Source organism: Rhinolophus hipposideros (genome assembly GCF_964194185.1).
Source record: "Rhinolophus hipposideros genome assembly, chromosome: 5".
NCBI classification, from domain to species: Eukaryota; Metazoa; Chordata; class Mammalia; order Chiroptera; family Rhinolophidae; genus Rhinolophus; species Rhinolophus hipposideros.
The window spans coordinates 92,022,702-92,044,989 of record NC_138051.1 but is presented as its reverse complement, the minus strand read 5'-3'; the positions used below and the strand labels follow the sequence as shown (position 1 = coordinate 92,044,989).

At 45.5% G+C, this 22,288-nt stretch overlaps 1 protein-coding gene across 3 annotated transcripts in view; it reads left to right on the top strand.

Annotated features, from left to right (window-relative positions):
* Positions 1–14,598, top strand: part of FBLN5 (fibulin 5) — a 72,764-nt gene extending 58,166 nt beyond the window's left edge. For all 3 annotated transcript variants that reach the window (XM_081050520.1, XM_081050521.1, XM_081050519.1), the window contains 3 exons: positions 480–606; positions 3,733–3,928; positions 13,136–14,598. In XM_081050520.1, the coding sequence (XP_080906646.1) occupies positions 480–606; positions 3,733–3,928; positions 13,136–13,297 (485 nt within the window). In that variant the 3' untranslated portion in view covers positions 13,298–14,598. The remainder of the gene's footprint in view (positions 1–479; positions 607–3,732; positions 3,929–13,135) is intronic.
* Positions 14,599–22,288: the final 7,690 nt, after the last annotated feature.

The window sequence follows — 22,288 nt, the reverse complement described above, 5'->3', positions numbered from 1 at the left end:
CTGCCTTATCCCCACTCCAAGCAAGAAATCTCCATAGCAGTGCCAAGCAATAGAAATAGAATGTGAGCTACAAATGGAAGCCATTTATGTAATTTAAAATTTGTAATAGTCACATGAAAAGAGTAAAAAGAAACAGGTAAACTTCATGTTAAGACTATATTTTATTTAATGCACTATATCCAAAGTATTATTCCAACATGTCCTCAATGGAAAAATTATTGATAAGATATTTGACCTTCTTTTCTTGTACTAAGCCCTTGAAATCCGGTATGTATTTCCCACTGACAGTGCATCTCAGTTGGGACTGGCCACATGTCAAATGCTCAGTAGCCACACGTGGCCAGTGCCTGCCATGTTGGAAAGTGCAGCTCTGTAATAAGATGCAGGCAGTCCCCACCCCTGCCCCCACACACGTGGCCCGGGACCAATACCTTGGCAGTGCTGCTCTGCTTCAGCCTGTCGTCTGCCCTGCATTTCAGACATCAACGAGTGTGAGCACAGAAACCACACATGTACCCTGCAGCAGACTTGCTACAATGTGCAAGGGGGCTTCAAGTGCATCGACCCCATCCGCTGTGAGGAGCCTTATCTGCGGATCAGCGATAAGTAAGTCATGGCTTCTCCTTGGGAAATGGGAGCATTGGTGAGGGGCCTGGTTCAGGCTGCCAGTGTGGTGTAAGGGAAAGTACACCTGCCAGGGAATGGGGAGACCTGGCCTACTGCCTTACATCCCCACCCCCCCAGTTCTCTGTCACTTCCCCACTCATGCCAGAGCTATAAGACGATTCTCTAGAGTGAACCAAGAGGAGAAGCAGTGTTCACAAACCTCTTTTTCCCTTTAACGACTTAGTTCTGGATACACAGAGTCTTTAGAACTGGGCTTCTCAGATGTCTCATGTGTAGGAACCACCTGGCGGTCTTGCTAGAGAGCAGATCCGGATTCAGTGGGCTTGACCTGGCCTGAGGTCCTGCCTTTCTGACAAGCTCCCAGGGGAAACAGATGCTACCGGTCTCCCGGGACCACACTGTGAGTAGTGAGGGGCTGCAGAGGTCGCTAGAGAGTCCTCAGTACCGATGGTGCTAGCTTGCTCTAATCATCTCCGATGTCATAATGTTCAATGTTTTACTAAATTACATGATGGCAAATATTAGAGTTGAGGAGAGAATTAAAGTGAAGACAACCTCTACAAGGTAACAGCACTAGGGCAGTGATTTTCTGTGCCTGGCCTGCTAGGAGTGCTTTTCCTTCTCTTTTAGTCCTTATTTAACCATCTCAGTTTCTCCCCAGTTCCCCCCCCACACACACACATGTGCGCGTACATCTTCTGCCTTCCTCTCTACTAGTCACACATTTCGACCCTGAGCAACGCCCAGCCCTGGCACTGGCATGAATGGGACACGCCCATCGTGTCTAGGAATGCAGCATCTAAGAGGAATTTGTGGCTTACCAGGGTGCTTCCCCCTCTGATCAAAAACTGGCAAAAGAAAACAAAGGAGGGACAGGCAGGTCTTTTAGGGATGTCTTCGCTTGCTGCTGCGAGCTGTGCTTCTAAGTAGCTCTTTAGAACTGGGTTCTTGGATTTCAGATTCCAGGGCCTTTGGGGCAGGGCACAGCTTCAGGCTTCTCTTACCGGCTTCCATTCCTGGTTTTATCCTGGTTTCTCCAGGCTGCACTGGCCTGAGCCAGTTCAGCACGCAGCACTGAGCTGGTGTAACTGGTAAGGTCACTGGCCGGCCGCCGACAATGATCCTCCAAGCCCATTCCAGTCTGACTCCAGGCGCCCTCTTCCAGCTCATTTCCTTGTTCAGGTGCCCTGTACTCTTGCCAACCCGAACAAGGCACGCTCTCTTTCACCATTCCCCACACCCCGAAATGTCCTGTCTTTTGTGCACACATTTCCTGCCATACGGAAGGCATCCCTTTCATTGCCCCATAGACCAATCTGCCCCACCTTTCAGATCTCTGCTCCAATGCCACCTCTCCCAGCTGGCAGCTATCATTCCTTCCTCCCAACTTCTTTTAGGAAACAATTCTATGTGACATGTGACATTTTAATGTGGCCATTTGGCACCAAGGACATTTGACTTGGCAATTTTGATGCAACTTTAAAAACAAAACTTTAAAAATTCTTTTCTACATTCATTTAGGTGTTAGTCCAGTTCCTCTTATGTGTCAGACGCTGTGCTAGGTGCTGTGGGTTTTGCTCTTACGCGAGTGGAGGAGAAAGACCTTGAGTATATTGTCATATAAATGAATATACAGTCATAGATTGTGACAGGTGCTGTGAACAGGAAGAAGAGAAATTTACAAAATGAAAGAGTAGGCCAGACCTGGTCTAGACTGGGGAGCCCGAAAGCGCCTCTGAGAAAATGACATTTGGGCTGGATTGGGAAGGTGAGTCGATGTTAACGTAACAGAGAGTGGAAGAGCAGAGGGAACAGCATGTGCAAAGGCTATAAGGCAGGAGGGACCTTGATGTCTTCAGGTCACAGAAAGTAGCCTGAGTTGCTGCAGGGAGTGAAGTGGACAGTGACTTCGGAGGAGGTCAGAGAAATTGACAGAGGTCAGACCCCCATGGGGTTTCAGAGGTTTAGGTTTTATTCAAGTGGCAGTAGGTGGTCGCTGGGGATTGAGATATAATCTGATTTATGTTTGACGAAGCACTCCAGCTGCCATATAATGGATTGGAGGGGGAGAGACCCATTAGGAGCCCATCACAGAAGTCCAGGTGAGACAGTAAGTGCAGGGGCAATAGAGATGGTAAGAAGTAGTTGGATTTGGACTATATTTTGGAAGTAGAACCAATGGATTTTGAAGGTAGATTGGGAGATAGGGGAGAGTGACAGAAACATGGTAAGGATGACTTTCAGTTCTGGCCACCACGGCATATATCAACAGACGTCCTCATCCTATTGTGAACTCTGACCCCTAGGGGGAGTCTAGGGATGAGATGAGAGATGGGAGGCAGGTAGGGATAAATGAAGGGGTGTCTGTAACAGTTATTTCTTGGTAACAGGGATCAATGATATTGTATTAGGATAACGCTATTACCAGTATTTTGAATTAACTGCGTTGTGTTAGAGATATTTGTCTCTGATTTATTTCTCCTATTAGAAGCTGAACTATTTGTGGTTCGGATCTTATTTATAATTGCAATTACAGTGTCTTAATGTCACGTCTTATACATAGGGTATTCTGAGCTCCTATTTATTGAATGAAAAGATTAAATTATGTTCCACACAGACTGGGCTAAGTGCAATAGAGAATGTAAAAGGACCACCCAAGACCTGTCAATCTAATGTAATTTCTCACTTTTAAAATTTCCTTTTTTTCATTATAAAAATAAAAAATAAAAATTTTTAATGGGTATGTAAATCTGGGGAAGTGAAGGGCTTTGCAACCAGCAGCACATTCCACGGACTAAACACAGGACAAATGTGAAGCACATTCGAGAAGGTTTCAGTATTCTGAAAACCAGACTTCTAAGGTTTATACCCTGATAACAACATTATCTGATTGGTCAGAATAGGCCATTTTCTAGGAAAGAGAGAGCTCACCTACATGCTGGAGAGTTTTTCAATGAGAGCCAGGAGCGGAGAGAGTCTACAGTTACAGCGTTTAGTTGATAAAAATGGGGTGGCCTCCTTTGCAGCATTTTAAGTGAGGAAGTAGGTACAACCAGCACCTGGAAAGGCTTTGCCACTTTCTCACACGACTTCCCTTTCCAACAGCCGCTGTATGTGTCCTGCTGAGAATCCCGGCTGCAGAGACCAGCCCTTCACCATCTTGTACCGGGATATGGACGTGGTATCCGGACGCTCTGTTCCTGCTGACATCTTCCAAATGCAAGCAACTACCCGCTACCCTGGGGCTTACTACATTTTCCAGATCAAGTCTGGGAATGAGGGCAGAGAATTCTATATGCGGGTAAGAGGGGGCGGCGGCCAATGCTCATCATTGACAATGAATTGTGTTGTCTGGCCTGGCACATGCTTCTGGAAACCGGTCCGAATGCAGCTAGGAGGGGCGGCTGTGATGGGAGGAATGTAGAGAGAGAAGGGAGTCAGGACTTCAGGGCTCTGGTTCGTGTCACTTTCTGTGTGGCCTTGCGAAAGCTGCTTCTCCTCTGTCCCTGTGCCATGAGAAGTTAGGCCAAGATGGAATCTTTGGGCTCTTACCTCCTACAGTTAGTTCTATGGGAGAGGCATTCACATATTCATTTATCTACCCACTCACTTGATAAGTATTTATTAAGTGCTGTATTCTCAGTTTCTACTATACACTTTGTATATTCCTACTATATAGTTCCTACTATACGCTTTGTAGGAACTGAGAATACAGCAGTGAACAAAACATCACAAATCCCTATCCTCATGGTACCTATATTGCAGTGAATATAAAGACATGCGTCACAGGAGAGGGCTCTACCTGCATTGTCCCACAAAGCAGTCACTGTGCTCTTTACATGTAAACTACTTAAAATGAAATAAAATTAGAAAGTAGGTTCTTATGTGGCACAGGCCATATTTCAAGGGCTCGACAGCCGCATGCAGCTGCTACATTAGCTCAGATAGAGAACATGTCTGTCATCGTAGAAAGTTTGACTGGATAGCACTGACTTATCCATATCAGGAAAAAGTTTTAGAGCACACACCCTAAAATATAGTTGCTTGTTTGTAAATGACATGCTTGTGTTACTGTATCATTTATATTACTGGGCTTCACCTCCTGCAAACCTCTGACATCTCTTTAGAGACCACTCTAGATGACATCTCTTTAGAGACCACTGGCTCAGAGTGATGTTTTTCACATTTCAGTGTGAATTTGGGTACTAGTCCAAAAAGTGGATTCCAGAGCTTCATGGCCAGAGAATTTGGAATCATCTGAAATTATCCAGAGGAATTCCAAATGGGGTGGCGGAGTCCTAGTGTATCAGTTTCCGGTGGCTGCTGTAACAAATTACCACCAACTTGGTAGCTGAAGACAACAGAAATGTATTCTCACACAGCTCTGGAAGCCGAAAGTCTGAAATCACTTGTACTGAGCTGAAATCAGTGTGTTTGCAGAGATGTATCCCCTCGGGAGCTCCAGGAGAGACTCACTTCCTTTTCTCCTCAATCTTCTGGTGGCTGCCAGCATTTTTTGACTAGTGGCCACATTACGCCACTCTTTGCCTGCGTGGTCACATTGCCTTCTCCTTTCTCTGGACATCACATCTTCTCTGTCTCTTATAATGACACTGGTGATTGGCTTTAGGTCCCCCTCAGCTAATTCAGGATAATCTCTCTGTGTCAAGGCTTTTAACTTAATCACACTTGCAAAGTTCCCTTTTCCTTAAAACGTAACACTCACAGGTTCCAGGGTTTAGGACCTGGTATCTTTGGGGGCCACATTTCAGCCTGCTTCACCCAGAAATCTGCATTTCTAATGAACACAGCCCTCCAAGGTTACTGTGGGGAGCAATCCCCGGAAAGATATAGGCCATGGAAATGTGCCCACTTTTAAGGGAGATGGTCCAAGAGCCTGTAAAAGGACCACATATCTGAGTTCTCTGTCCCTCCTCTCCTCATCTCCTGGCAGAGTGCTGTATTCTTTGCCGCTGGGGCTGGGACTGTTTGAAAAGGTGGAGGTCTCAGAAGCAGCAGTTAGGACAGATTCAAAAAGGTCCCAGGGGCTGGTATTGTGCCTGTATCCTCACCAATATGCTTTTGGCAAGATGCTAACCAGGCCAGGTCATATGTGGTAACAGCTTATGGAGCCAACATCTCTAGACCAGTGGAGCAGGGTAAAGGGCTTTGCAAGAAGATGAAATGAGTTGAGGAGAGAGGCGCTTTTGCAAGATGAAAATGACGGAGTTGTGTCTATGTTCATCCTTCCCCCACGCCCATAAACAGCTGTCCAGCAGAAATCTACATCTGTGAGCTGTGGGTTTGCTGTCCTTGGGGACATAAACCTAGCCCATTGGCATTCACCAATCTCTCCTCTCTCATCTGTACAGACACAGTGGGGCCCAAACAGCACAAAGATGCCCCTTTTGGGGATTTAAAGTATCATCACTTATTCCACCTGCCTCCATTTTCCGCCCAGCAGAAAGTGGCTTTGTCTAGGCAAGAGTTCACTCACCAGGACACCATCCACTGAAATCCCCTTAGACCCAAATGTTCCCTATGTGGCTCACTTGTAAGAGGTACCCAGTGATGGTTGGGAAAGAAGATTATCCTACAGATGGAGTAGACAGGAGGAGGGCTCTTCCTGGAAGTTTCCTCTGGGCCTGGGTTGTCATAGCAACAGTAAGACCCTTGAAACAGCACAAAGCTGAGCTGTACGTGTCTTGTGCCCTCTCTCAGAACATTGAGAAGGGCCCTGATTCTTTAGTGTTTATTCAGAGGGGGATGTCGGCATATGGAGAGGATCTGGGCCTGCCTTGAGAATGGCTGAAGGAAATTAGGGATGGGGAGGTGGCTCTGGGCTGAAAGGGAAGAGAAAACAGTCTGGGTCTGGGGGCCCTGTAGAGCCACAGGGTATGGAGGCAGGAAGATGGAAGTCTGCTAGACAAAGTAGGGCTTCCACACTCCAAAGCTGCACAGTCCACCCATAGTCATTCTTTTTAAATAATTTTTTTAAATATTTATTTATTTATTTATCCCCTTTTCTTTCGCCTTCCCTCCCACTCTGGTTCAAGCCGTTGTTTCTTGTCTACTTGTGTAGGACACAGCTCCCTGGCCCATGCTGGTATTATGAGCCTTGCACTCCCCTCAGCTGAGGCAGTCGGTCACCAGTTGTCAGTCCGCTGCTCACGGCAGCTCTCACCAGCTGCCGGCCACTCCTGGCAGCACACAGTAACCCACAGCAGTCCACACCAACCTCCAGCTGCTCACAGTAGCTGGCTGCTCATGGTAGGCCAGCTCCAGGGAGAGTTGTTATTCACAATCTTAGCTGTAGAGGGCACAGCTTACTGGCCCATGTGGGAATCGAACTGGTGACCCCTGTGTTAGGAGCACAGTGCTCCAACCACCTGAGCCACTGGGCCGGCCCGAGTGTGTTTTTCCAAGACCCATCAGCTCCAAGTCAAGTCATTGTTTTCAATCTAGTTGTAGAGAGTGCAGCTCACTGGCCCATGTGGGAATTGAACTGGCGACCTTGGCTTTAGGAGCAGAGCTCTCCAACCACCTGAGCCACTGGGCCGGCCCTAATTTTTATTTTTTACATGATTTAATTTTTACATATTTATGGGAGAAAAGTGAGACTATGTACCGTGTTTCCCCAAAAATAACACCTAACCAGAAAATAAGCCCTAGCATGATTTTTCAGGATACTCATAATATAAAATAAGCCCTACCGTATTTCCCCAAAAATAAGACAGGGTCTTATGTTAAGTTTTGCTCCAAAAGATGCATTAGGGCTTATTTTATATTATAAGCATCCTGAAAAAGCATGCCAGGGCTTATTTTCTGGTCAGGTCTTATTTTTGGGGAAACGTGGTACATAAACCTAAAAAGCTACAGCATAGTCATGATAATGTGGGCCCGGAGCCAGGCCTACCAGCTTCATTTGTGGTCTGCAACTTCCCAACCATGTCACCTTGGGCACCTCACCTAACCTCCCTGAGCTTCAACTTCCTCATCTGTAAAGACGGGGTAATAACTGTATTTACTTTAGGATTAGATGAGACCATCTAATTAGCCCAGTGCCTAGGACACGAAACGACTGTTTTTATCAAACAGCTGGGATTTGGCAAGGCTGAGACATTCACTAACTTTCTTTTTCTCTTTCCCCCTGCTGGCTTGAACCTGTGCATTCCTGAGTGACATCTCAGGTCGATCCCATGGGATTTGCAGACACTTTCAGTTGCTGTTGAATTGTCTCATTTTCCCATATAAGCCCGAGCTGATTTAAGTACAAACTTCAACCTCTCAGCCCCTCATTCAGTGTAAAGCGCCCCTCCCCCATATACACACATGCTCAGAGGCAGGGTGGTGGGAGGGGTGTGGGGGTGGCCTCTGTACCACCTTCCTCTATCAGTGCTGCCTCTGGCTCCTCCTCCAGGGGTCGGGGGTGCAGATGGTTGGAGGGGAGAGATTGGGGGACCTGAGTCTCCCTTGATTGCTGCCATTGTGAGGTGGCATTGGTGCTCTCTCTGGGGCAGAGACCCAAATGCTCTTGCTTTCACTGGGTTCTTTGGAGGTTTCCCTGAGGGCTGAGCGCTGACTGTTCCCGGATGTGGGTAACACGGCCTCTACTCAGCCACTTGCCACCCCAAACTTCTCTGCCCCTCTTTCTGGTGCTGTGTCCCACACAGGCTTTCCAGGGGTGGGGGTTGCCTCACCCTGGCTGGCAGACCTTATTTACATGAGGACACCAGCAGCCACCTCTCACTGTGGTGCCAGGCAGCTATGAGGCTCTCTAGTGTAGACTTCTCCAGGAGAGAGTCACGTACCCCGCATCCGTAAATGTCAGGGGACCCACCATCCCTGAACAGTTCTCTTGAAACCCTCTCGTGCTTGAGTAAGTGTGTGGTAAGTGTGTTTAATACATGGATATAGGCTGCAGGTGGTGATAGAGGGAGAGAAACAGATCTTACTTGGGGCCACAGCTTTGCAAGTCCTGTATAACAGCCACAGAAACTATAAAAATCCTCTACCTTGTTCAACAGGTGCCAGGCACAGTGCCAAGTGCTTCGCATCTCACTCCTCACCTTCACAGCAATCCTATGTAGAGGGCCTGCTTGACCAACCAGGTTTACAGATGAGAGCACTGAGGCACAGAGAGGCTAAGTACCTTGCCTAAGATCTTACAGCTAGGAAGCACCAGAGCAGGATTCAAACCCAGGCAGTCTGGCAACAAAAATTATGTATATTTGTCGTGCAGGGCGGCCTGCGGGGTCTCTGCTCCTGCTCCCCACATAAGAATGCAGGATGTGGCTCGGCCAAAAAGGAACACCTACGGAGCCATAGATAAGGGAGTCATGTCACTATAGTCTCACTGGAGGCTGGATTCACACAATGTGCGACCTGCTGTCCGCTTTTCTGCCAACCGATCAACTCTCCTCGACTCAACCATGCAATCCGCGCTTGCCAGCCACCATCTTCTTGCTATCCCCACTTGCTGCTAGCGTAGCCACAGCAGTTATATTAGTGACCAGTGGCTCACTGGTTACAGCTGACGGCCAACTAGCCACAGCTGATGGCCAGCCAATCACAGTTGATGGCCATTTACTACCTGAGCCAGCACCTTTCCACGTGAGGCCGAGAGCCTGGAAACTGCACTCCTGGCTCTGTCCCCACAATATTCTTACATTTCTCTTTAGGATGTGGGCTATTTCCACCCACTCTTCTAGCTTTGGGGGTCTCAGCAGAAATTGAGATAACAAGAAAAGTCTGCTTTAACATCTAGTAACAATAGAAAGTGTTCAGTAAGCAACAGCTATTATTGTATTGATGGTATTACCGCTGCTACTGCTGCTGCTGCTGTAAGGAGGTTGTGAGCTCCTGGGCCCTGGAGAAGTTGGCAGTGCTGCCCAAGGGACTGGAGCGTCATGTGGGAGGTGCGGCTTGGTGGCCATTGAGCCTCTCCCCTGAGATTCACAGATTGTATCACGAGCACTCGGGAAGAGCTTCATCTCACCCAGGAGGCAAACCACATCCACACACATGCATGCATGCATACATACACACGTACACCTACCCCGGGCATACCACTTATGCAAGTGCACACATATGCAGGCACACCCCACACGTGCATATATATCCATGTGCACACATGCTCCTTTCACAAGCGCTGTTTTGTAGTCTGTCACTCTGAGCCCTAGACAGAGGACTGGTGATTGGCCAGGTGATGCAGGGACAGAATTTGGGCCAGAGAAGGGAGTACGGTCATGGGGTTTGGACTGTGCCAAAGTGTGTTTAGTCTGTGACACACGTGGATCAGATGGCAGGGCCAAGGGAAGCTGACTTGCCATGTGTCAGACAGTGCTATTTCACAAGTTGATTCAGAACAAATCCAAGCTTGTGTAGGATCAGGGCCAAGAAGACATATGTTGGTGGGCTGTTTGCAACCTACTCCCACCGTGGTCAACTCCACAGGCTTCAGTTACTAATTCCTTCTTCCATCACAGCATTAATTCAGCACCACCCCACTATGTATGCGGCTTTGCGTCAACCACTGAGAGCTCAGGGACAAACAGGATGTAGCCTCTGCCCTTGTGCAGCCCACATTATAGTGGGGAGGGGACAAGCAACCGGGCAAACATTTACAATGCAAAGTGGTGATTCTCAAGTAGAGTAAGTGTTGTGGAACGTCGGGAACGTGAGAGGTACTGAGAGCTCATCATAGAGCATAATGGACAGAGCATGATTTTTGGAGGGAGACAATCCAGCACCATGTGCTTGTTTTGTGATCTTAAGTAGTGTACTTAACCTACTTAAACGGTAGTGTTATAAGGATTAAATAAGAGGTTATGGAAGGTGGTAGCCAAATGCCTGGTATGAACCATCACCACTACCATCACCACCACCATCATCACAACCGTAACCACCACCACCATCACAACCGTAACCACCACCACCATCACAACCGTAATCACCACCATCACCACCACCACCATCACCACCACCACCATCACCATCACAACCGTAATCACCACCATCACCACCACCACCATCACCACCGCCACCACCATCACAACCATAATCACCCCCACCATCATTTTGCACCATTGACCACCAGGTTCACCAATGACCAAGGGCTCTCAGTGGGAGCTATTTCATTAATTCCCTGACTCTGCCCTAAAAGCCTAGTGAGGAGTGGATGTGGCTGTCCTCAGCTCTCTTGGCAGGCACTTGAGCCTTCCCTTGTGCTGTAGGCCGGCCTTTCTCAGGCTGCTGCAGAGCTGAGCTTGGTGAAGGTCAGACTCACTGACTGCTAAGGTTACTTCCAAATGCAAGAGGTAATGATTTCCCCTGTTCTGGAGACTCTTACTAGGAAAGCCCAAAGGAACAAGTTGGAAGTTTCCAGAAGTTCCATGTCCCCCTCCCAGGCTCTGTGGCTCTCCCTCCTGAAGGCTGCCCACAGCTCAGGATTCTTAACCCTTGGCCTATGTTCATGCAAACAGTGAAAGCTGGTGAGGTATTTGTATATGTAAATGCCGTGAGCATTTCCCTGTGTGGCTGTACCCTCGGGAGTCCTGGCCCAGGGCTCCAAGATTTTGCAAGAGTTGACAAGGAAGTCTGAATGATCCTCTGCGTGAGCAGGTGCCAACTGTGCTGATGCTGACGGGAACAGAGAGAGCTGATGCCAAGAGGAAATTGCATCAGCAGACACAGCAGAGGTCTCAGTACCTGGCTGGCACCTGTCTGCCAGCCCCACCTTTGACATACCTGTGGCAGTTTGTGGGGATGTCTAGAACTTTATAGAGAGCCCCCCCTCTGTGGAGACAAATAAAACACCTGGTGCAGCCAAGTTTCTCAATTTTGCAGAGCCTCTTATTTTCAGTTTTTTGGGTACAGCACTGGGCTCTGCAACTTGCAGGAAGTGTTTGTCCAGCATGCTTGTTCCTTCATGCTGTTTCTTCTCTAGGGGCCCACTATCTGGTCATTGCACTGAACCCTAAGCACATCTCCTTAAGGGCAGTGCGAAGGAGAAAAAGTAAACACACCTCAGTCTCTTCTGATCATTGTTATGCAGTGAAATAGTCTTGGGGTTTGGGGTGGGAAAGAAGCACCCGAATGATATCGCTTGGCTCTGCTCCTGATGAGTTGGGTGACCCTAAGCAATTACTTAACCTCATTGGGCCTCAGTTTGCTTATTTATAAAATGAGGAAATAATGAGACACCTTTAGTAGGACAGCCAGGATCCCTAATCTGGGTCCTGTGCTTTTTTAGATGAGTACCTCTCAATCGTTAATGTACCCATGAATCACCTGGGGATTGTGTTAAGCTGCAGATTCTGGCTCAGTAGGTCTGGGGGCAGGGGTTGAGATCCTGCATTTCTGACAAGCTCCCTGGTGATCGATGGATGCTACTGGTCCAGGGACTGCACACTGAGTAGCAAGTCCTTTCAGAGTTGTCGTGGGTATTAAATAAGCACATGTACGTAAAAGTGTCTAGAAGAGTGCCTCATGCATGGTGGGTGCTCAGTTGATATCAGCCTGCTCTCCCTACCTCCTCAGAAGTTTTAGAAAAAGATTCAGTGAAGGAGAAAAGTTCACATGAAATTATCAGGACCACAGCGATAGGGTCACAGAATGGCAAAGCTGGAGGTGACTACAGTGTCTAGACAGAAGCCTCAGCAGGGGCTGCAAATTGGAACCACCTGGAGGCCCATAAACAAGTTACACTTTCCTCAGACATCATCGAAAAACCACTGAGGCAGAAAATCTTGGAATGGGTCCCGGGAATTGTTAAAAAAAAAAAAGTGTCTGAAATCCTTTAGAGGCTGTTTACTTGGGAACCACTGATCTGGTACAAACCCTCATTGTAGAGATGAGGCCTTGAGATGTGAAGTGACAACCTTAAGTCACACGGTTAGTTCCATCAATTATCTGTTCTTTCATTCAAGACATATTTACTGAGCATCTCCTGTGTGCCACGCACCATGCTGGGTTTTAGGGGATTCACTGGTGACAAACCTGGCCCTGATCTGAGCTCTATGGAGGTCATGGTCTAGTGGGGACCTACACATCGGACGTGGACCAAGTAAATAGTGTGCGCAGTGACACATGCTAATGAATACATACCGTCCTATGCAAAGTAGCAGGTACAATGGCAAAGGGTCCAGGGTGGGGGCAACTTAGGTTGAGGAAAGTAGGGAAAGCTCCTCTGAGGAAGTGACATTTCCAGCTGAGACCTGAAGAGTTAGTAGGAAAGAGCCAGGTGAAGCGTGGGCAAAGTCGGGAAGAGTGGCACCGAGGAGATGCCATTGTGACTGCAGTGGGCAAGGGGGAGGACCCTGACTGAGGCTGCAGCCTGACCACCCGGGGCTCCTGTGAGAGGCCCCGTGGCCACATCTCCTGCCAGATAGTTGTCTGCTTACCTCACCTTCTGTGCCGTTGCTCAGCAGCTTCTGGGGTCCAGATTACCCTGCCCTCTTAGGTCGGTTAGGCCTTTTCTAACAAGTGTCCTCGGTTTTGTCCACAGCAAACAGGCCCAATCAGTGCCACTCTGGTGATGACACGCCCCATCAAAGGGCCCCGGGACATCGAGCTGGACTTGGAAATGGTCACTGTCAACACCGTCGTCAACTTCAGAGGGAGTTCCGTGATCCGACTGCGGATACATGTGTCGCAGTACCCGTTCTGAGCCTGGGGCTGGAGCCTGACACTGCCTCTCAACTGCGCCAAGGAACAGAGAAGAGAAGACACGAGAGCGAGAAGGAGAGCGAGACAGACCTTACTACGCCTTTCCTGCTGAACGTTTCCAAAGAAGTCGGCCCCAGTGTCATGACCTAGCCTGTATTATTGTACACCTGTCACTCTGAAGGACACGCTCCCCCCAGTTCCTCCAATGCAGTTATCAAAAAGTATTATCATTGGCACCCTGACCTGAATTGACGGAGATTTTTTGAGGCCTTCCATTTATTTTCCTATTTTTTTCCCCCAAAGAAAATAGATTAGGTTTGCTGGGATCTGCGTCCATGTTCAAGGACTGTGAACACCTTCCTCTTACCTCTTCCACGCCTTCTGTCTCTCGCTGATTGCTGCTTTGCAAGGGCCCAAAGGACGCCGTGTGTAGCTAGTTTGCTTATTGTATGTACAGAGAAGGCTATGGAAAGAAACCACTGTAGGATCGGAGGGTTTTTAAAGAGTCTATTTCAAAACCATGTCTGGTATTTGCAGCCGTAAAAGAAGTTTTAGTTGTCGTGAAATTTGTATAACTGTTTAATCCTTTCTTGTTCATTTTGAGGTTTTTTTTTTTAAAGTAATAAGTGGTAGAATTCCTTCAAAAGGCCTTCAGACACGTGTTATGTTCTGTCTTCCCAAACCCAGCTCCTCCATTTTAGCCCAGTGTTTTCTTTGAGGACCCCGTAATCATGCTTTCTTTGGAATTTTTTACCCAACTGGGTTGGAAGGCAGAGGTCTCCAAACTGATTAAATATTCGAAGAGATTTTGTGTTTGGTTCATTTTGACATCACAGATGATTCAGCATTTGGGGTTGGTTCTGGTTCTCTTTAAACCTGTTTGTTGTGTACTGGCTTGAAAAAATCTCAGACAGCTTGATCAGCATTTATAACTTGGACACATGACAAAGAGAGGTGGGCTGAAATAAGGGGTAGAAGTTAGGGGGAAGCATCAGCCCTGAATCCTATTTCACTAGGTTAGAAAACAACCAGCAGTGCCTCGCCTCTGTAGATTATTTCCAAGAACTCTTCCAGAACAGGAATGTATTCAGGTTCCTTCATTTTAAAAAACAATTTAAAACATTTTTTAAATTAGTTTCAGGTGCCTAAAACAATAGTTAGACATTTATTGTTTATATCTCTCAGACAGTGGTAACCCTCCTCCCCCATCTACTACCCCTCTGACATCGCACAGAGCCATTACATTTCCACTGTCTCTATTCCTAATGCTGTACTACACTTCTTGTAATTATATCTGTATATAAAATTGTAGTTGACATTCATTATTCTTCAGCTTCAGCTTCAGGTGACAGTGCAGTGATCAGGCATCTACATCACCCCTGAGGTGTCTCCCTAATGAGACATCAAGTTCCTTGAAATCAGTGGTCCTCAACCCTGATTGCATAGTCAGGTAACTAGTGCAGCTTTTAAGAAAAACCAGATTTCCTGGGCATCACCCCCAGAGATTCTGATAGAGTCAGTCTTAGTTAGGATCCAGGTATCAGGAAGTATTAAAATGCTAACAAATAGCTGGAGTTGAGAATACATGGTTAAGCGCCTTATCAAGAGAGGGAGACAAATATGGCCCCCAGTCCAGGTCAAGTTGCCCTTACACATCTTTTCGGTTTGTAGGGTTCATCATCCTTTTCCTGATGAGGGACTCTGGATTTCCTTCAAGTGTCAGAACCCCAGTCAAGTCATAGATTAGAGAACAGGTGGGCACAGCTGCCTTTGTGTCCCATCCCAGAAGTTGACCTAAGGCTTCAGAAAGAGCCTTCCCCAATGGCCGAAGTTGAGACTATAGGATAGATCTATGGGTGCTCCCATTCTACCTGTTAGGATATATAAAAAACCTACTATGTGCCAGGAACTATGCCCTGGATTCTTAGGGTTAACAGGTGTTTCAGATTCTTAATAACCGATTCTTATTAAGGGAATAGCATGTTTGGCTTACCCAGAGAGCATTTCTCACGCCCACGCCACACACCTAATTTTGCTACTGGCTGTTGTTATTTTTAATTTTTCTCTAAAACTAATCACATTCAAGCCATTCACCATTGTGCCCCTTCAGCAGGTTCCAAATGATTTTAACAATAACATTAACAACAAATGGCTCAGAATGCCCCGTTCCACAGCTCGGAAGAGAATGGACAATTTCCTGCAGACTTGCCAGCACAGAGCCCTAGCTCAGCTCTAGAGTAAGGAGCCCCGAGTCTGGGCTCCCCTTGTATGAGGAGGCTGAAATATCAGGAATGGGTGTGGAGTTAGGGATGCTGAAGGTTTGTATGAGCCCTGCGCCCAGCAGCTAATTACTGATGCAGGCTCAACATAGCCCACGGCAAGGTTTCCTTGAACTTCTGGAAGATAGGGAAGGGAAGCTTCGTCTTGGTGACTTGAGGATCCATTGGTTTCACAGGTGCTACATTTGGAGCCAGGCCTGAGTCTCTGGGGCTTGCATTTTATTTGTCCATGTCAAAATGTGGCTTCCTGCTTCTAAGAAAAAAGGCACAGAGAGACTCATAAAAGCAGGCTCAGAGGGCTTCTTGGGCTTCATGTTGCTCTTTCCAAACATGGTCTGATGAATTCAATGTAAGTGAATCAGAAGCATGTGGGATCAATTTACCTTAAAGTACACTTGGGCCTAAAAATTAAGGGAAAAACACTCAGGGGCAAAGTGTGTACCGTAAGGCCAAACCTGAAACATTTGGGAAACAGTTCCAGAGGCTCCCAGAACCCCAAAAGCTGTTTGCTTCACCCACCCCTGGGGAATAGACGAGTGTTATTATTTTCACAAGACTGGGGATAAGCCTGATCTTTGAATGACGGCATTGTGCTCCCTGCGCTGGAGTCTATGAGGCTGGCTGTTCCATTGAACCCTGAGCTATCTGGGTGTTCCATGCCCGTCCCTGGTCAGCTTTGCTCCATCTCCGAGCTGGGCCAAGAGCTTGTCATAGGAGACCTGCTCTCCATCAGGTCCTGAAGAATGAAGAGTTCTGTGGGGGAAGGGGCCCCGGGTTAAGAGCTGGGGCACCTGCAAAAGTCCTTGTGTTACCACCTAATCTTCCGGGTTCAACATGGATGAAAACTTCCATTCAGCTGCCTCTAATTCTCAAGTTTTGTGATTCCTTGAAATGTACTTTGGGGATGACAGCCAGCATTTCCATTAAACTGCAATTTTAGAGTTTCGCAGTGGTTTGCCAGTCATAACACTTTCTAATTGGTATGGAATCCACTTACCTGTTGCCTCTCCATCCTGGGTAACGTACATACTTAGAAATTTTCTTAGGTAACTGCCTTGGCCTTTGGGATGTTACTTTCCTAGATGTTGAAAACGTTTCAATAGGTCCAATGACTTTGTTTTTCAGTGGCTTAAATGTATTTTTGTGGCCTGAGTGTTGAATGTGTATAAGTTCTTCCTGACCGAAGAGGGTCACCCAGAGAGAGGGAACATGACAAAGGAGCAACTATTCTTGACTCCCCTCTCAAAACATGAAATCCCTGTTGGTAAAGGTTTTTGTCTTAAGGGGAGACAAAATGATGTTGGTTGGATTTGAATGATTATTAAGAGCTATCTATTTTACATAACAAAAATTGTTATGAATATCCGGATACATATTTGAAATTTAGAATATACCTCATGTTTAGAATTATCAAATGCATTGAAAGGAAACACAAAACCAATGTTAGGTGAAAATTTTCTTGCTACGGTTTGTATGGACCTTGAAATGCAATGTTTTCTTTTCTAAAAAGAAAAGGAGCAAACATTTAATAAAACTCTTCATTATTTTGGAATTGGCCAAAGCTCATCAACTACAAACAAATATCCAGATCATTCCTTCTTGTTGATATTTTTGTTCTCAGATTTCTTTGTGCCTTTACTTAGCAGATGGCTATCTTCATTAGGATCCCTGAGAAACTAAATGACGTTTTTTAAAAAAATAAATAACCAAGAGGTGTCAGGACAAAGGGAGTGCATAGAAACAAGATTTATCACTTTGGTAGCTTTTATCATGATGACAGCCTTGAGTTAGCATCTTTGACTTGCTAATGCTTTCTGATAATGAATCTTCACCAACAGCCATTAGTAAAATAAACCGTTAGGCTGAGAAAATAGGTGTCAATACAGGAATGATCTATTCATTTGCCACTGGTGTCCTCTCGTAGAAGGGAATCACATGTTGACAGGCAGTGACAAACAGCACTTTCTTCTGGAATTCGGAATATTTTTGAGCAATATGGTAAAATAAAGGCCGGGGTACATTGTACATCGGTGCAAACACCAAGGTCATTATGGTACCTATTTATCAAGATCTGATAAATTATTCATTAATTAATACTGATTTAAGGCCAGAGAGTCACTGGATAGCTTGATGCCATTTAAAAGTAGTTTTTGTTTGTATTGTTTTGATTTCAACTTAGCCTTTTTTCTAATTTTTACTATGCACCCTTCTACTTAGGATGCATTTGATGTTGCCGAACTGGCTTATGTCACATGGTAGCAACTATACTTTCAACAGGTGCCTTGAGTACTTCGAGTTTTAATGTACAAACCATTTATAATTAATCCTTACAGAGGAATGTGGATTGCTGTTACATTTGTGAAATAGAACATCCCCTGCTCTTAAAAATGTGTCCAAAAAAGCCATCATGGAAACCAAGCTTTGGTATTTGCAAATAACTTAGCTCTTTACAGTGAACCTGTAGTCTTATGTTTTTGTTTTGTCTTGTTTGGTTTTCTTCTAGCTCCACCTTGAAAAATCTCCCCGCAGAGATTTCCACCCAGTATCTCACTAGTCTTTCTGAAAAGCAGACCAATAACACTGGTGCATTTTTATATGCAAAGGCACTATTGAAATCATAATCCTTTCAGTGAAACCATGGTTAGTCAAGATGTTCCTTTCAGCTCAGAATTTATGCATATTTGGGGAGAGCTAGATTCCCTTGCTTCCTGCCTTTTTTCCTGTTGGAACTTTGGAATGTATTATCTTTTAAGAGCCCTCAGGACCATTTAAAAAAAAAACTTGGTGGCATCATTTTTCATCATAAAAGCAAGGACTTTTCACAAGTTCGTGGTGAAGTGCTCTCAGGTGTACTTCAAGAATTTTGTCAGCAAAGGAAACCATCAATAAAACAAAAAGAGATCCTACTGAATGGGAAAAGATATTTGCCAATGATATATCTGATAAGGGATTAATATCACAAATCTATAAAAAACTTACTCAACTCCAAAAAAACAAACAACCCAATTAAAAAATGGGCAGAGGACTTGAGGAGACATTTTTCTAAAAAGGACATATAGAAGGCAAGAAGACATATGAAGAAATGCTCAACCTCACTAACCATCTGAGAAATGCAAATAAAAACCACAATGAGATACCACCTCACTCCAGTCAAAATGGCTATCATCAATAAATCAACAAACAACAAATGCTGGCGCGGATGTGGAGAAAAAGGAACGCTAGTGCACTGTTGGTGGGATTGCAGATTAGTGCAGCCACTATGGAAAACAGTATGGAGGTATCTCAGGAATCTGAAAATGGAACTACTCTATGATCCAGTAATTCCACTCCTAGGCATCTACCCGGAGAAATCCAAAACTCCAATTCAAAAATCAGTATGCACTCCTATGTTTATTGCAGCACTTTATACAATAGCCAAGATATGGAAACAACCGAAATGCCCATCGGTCGATGACTGGATTAAGAAGCTGTGGTACATTTATACAATGGAGTATTACGCAGCCATAAAGAAGAAAGAAATCTTATCATTTGCAACAACATGGATGGATCTAGAGAACATTATGTTAAGTGAAATAAGTCAGAAAGAGAAAGACAAGTACCATATGATCTCACTTATATGCGGAATCTAAAGAGAAGAATAAGTGAATGAACTAATCAGAAACAGTTTTGGGGACAAAAAGGAAAAAACCAAGAGTTGTTAGATGGGCGGTGGGGGGGGATAAGGGGAAAGGTGAAGGGATAAGGAAGCAGCTGGTAACCACAAGATGGCCTCAGGGTTTTTGAAAATTAATTTGGGGAACGTATTCAATAATGTTGTAAAGATTTTGATGGGTATCCGATGGACATGCGTCCTATTTGGGAGACCTCCTCAGGGATACTGTGGATGCCTGATCATGGCATTGTACACCAGAAGCTAAACATTAATGAATGCCAACTATAATTTTATATATATAATGTGATGGCTCGGTGCGAAGTCGGAGGGATAGTGGATGGGGGGAGGGGGGTTCACAGTGTGAGGGATATAAATGATGAAGGTCTAAGTATTACCTTGTCTTGTACACCTGAAACTAATAAATTAAAAAAAAATTAGCCTGGAATCCTAAAATAATAAAAATAAAAATAAAATAAGTAAAATAAATAAAATAAAAATATAAAGCCAAACCGCCAAAAAAAAAAAAAAAAAGAAAAAAAGAAAAAGAATTTTGTGACAATAAGTCACACCAAAAAGGACCGGTTGCCTCATTTGGAGCAACTGTAGAGAGGGGGCAGGCCTGGGAAGCGAGAATGTGACCCTTCCAGCTAATACTGAGCTGATACTCTGCTAATACTCAGCTAATGAATACTTCTCCCTTCACTCTCATTCCCTTCAGCTGAGTGCTTCCATCTTGGGGAATCACCTCCAGGCTGCTCCTGTTCTTATTTTCATCAGACTTCACTCAGCCCCACTCCACTCCTTTGTTGGTTCTTCAACAACTTGCTGAAGGTGGAGGTGGGAGAGAAGAGAAGGATGAAGATGGACGGAGCTGGTTCTCTTGTTCCTCCTCCCGCGATTGAACTCTGCTTCCACACTCTATTTTTGGGTAAGATCAAGGGCTTGGCAGAGGCCTTCGCTCTCCTCCTCCTCTCGTGCCTTCCCTTTCTTCTCTCTCTTCTTTCCTTCTCTGCACTGCCTCCCCGCCCCCCACCCCCACTGGATCTGTATCCCAAGGTTGGAAGTTGGTAAGCATGGCGAGGTCCTGTCCGGTGAGAGCAAAGCTGTGTCCAAGGGGCAAAGTACAAGCTATTGATGCATTTTGACCTCTTCTCCCTTTAGCTTCTCTTTTCTTCTCTCCCAAGCTCACAGAATCTCTCCACAGTCTCCAGAACACCCCTTCATGAGTAAAGCCATGGCTTCCTTTGTCTCCTGTTGTTCCGGGTCAGAAAAGAAAGTATGTCTATCCACTGATGTGACCCTGGCCTTCCCTGTGGCTGTTCTTCATGAGGATTCTCTCTCAGGGTTCCTTCTGATCTCTGGTTTCTCCATTCCAGGGTCGGCTTCATTCTACACCCCTTGTCTAGGAGCCAGGCTACCCACCATTCCCACAAATGCATATTTAAAAAATCTGTCTAGCACTCCCTTTGTTCCTTTGTCCATCATGGCATCAAGTGGCTTGATCAGGTATCTAGTATATTCTTTAGGTATTCTGGAGCAGAGAGGCTGGAAAAAAACTAGAGTCCCTTTGAACTAGAGCCTCAGGATAGGGCACAGTCTCCAGAGACCTGGGTCTCTTTGCCAATAACACATAACTCTTAACACATAACTCGCTTGTAAAACATAGTCTAGCACTCTTCACAGATTACAGACTTATTCACCCAAGTGATTCCCAAATAGTACATACGTGGTTTCATGGACAAGATGAATTCCATTTTAAACTTACATCTTTAAAAACATTTTTATTGTTTTATCTACCTGTAGTGAAATGCGTAGATCTTAATTGCACAGTCAGATATCCTTGGACAGGTAGAATGTGTTGAACTTGAGGTGATTGTAAGACATCCAGGTGGGGGTATTCTGAAGACAGTCAGAATTATGTATTAAAGGAGGAAGTTTGGTGCTAGAGACTGAACACTCAGGGGATGAGATGAGGGGGCTCCTCAGTGATGGGGAACCTGAGGACGCATTCTTCTATCTGAATGACCCAACGCACTCTGAAAGCAGTCATCCACTCACGGCGAGTCAGTAAATTGCTTTCTGAGTGACTGGTGGGGGCTCCTATTCCCAGCACATACCACACAGGAGGAAAGACTGCTAAAATAAACAAAATGAGTCATAGCCTAACATGAAAACTGATAATTGCATTAACCATGCGTTTATTAGCTTCCTGAAACAGCAGTCATTTTCTAATTAACCCATGAGGCAAATAAATGTTCTTGGTTGGAGGTTAGCATTCATTTCTCCCCAAAGCATACTGCATTTCATTAAGTGTGTAGCAAAAATTGTACTGGCCCTAGAAATTACGGTGATATGGTGGGAACATCTCTTGTCTGGAAGTCTAGACATCTTTGGTTCTTTTTTCATCTCTCTCCGGAAAAAGAGAGATCTTTTCTAGGTCTCTGTTGACGTAGGGCAAGTCAGTTGGCTTCTCTGAGCTCAGATCCTTCCTTTGTAACATGCAGAAAATCTTCATCCTGGATCTTATATTCACTCAACTCCTCAGCAAATATTTGTCAGGTTTCTACTCTGTTCCTGGCTCTGGTCTGGTTAAGAATCTCTGCGCTAACAATTCTTTGCTCTGGCCCCTGGCCAGGTAGCCATCACTCTCAATTTAAAAACATGCCTGTGTTCCTTGGGCTAGAGGAGAGAAAAGTGAGCTGTGCACCACTCAGATTCTCAATAGGAATTTTGTCTTGAGTCAGACAGCGGGGCGTAATAGTGCCAATCCGGTGGGAACACTGGAATTGGACTTGAACAGACCTGGATTTTCATCCCAGTGCTGCCACTTACTGGTTTGTGGCCTGGAATAAGTTGCTTAGATTCTCCGAGCCTCATTTTCCTTATCTGTTAAATGGGGATAAAGATACTCATCTCCGTGTTGTTTTCAGAAATAGGATGATGTGGTGGGAATGATTGTCTTCTCTATTGTTCTAACAAGTCTTGCCCCATTCCTTTCTTCATTTCAAATGTTGTAATAGCAAAGCCATTCACCTGAGCCATGACTCAGTTTATAATTAGT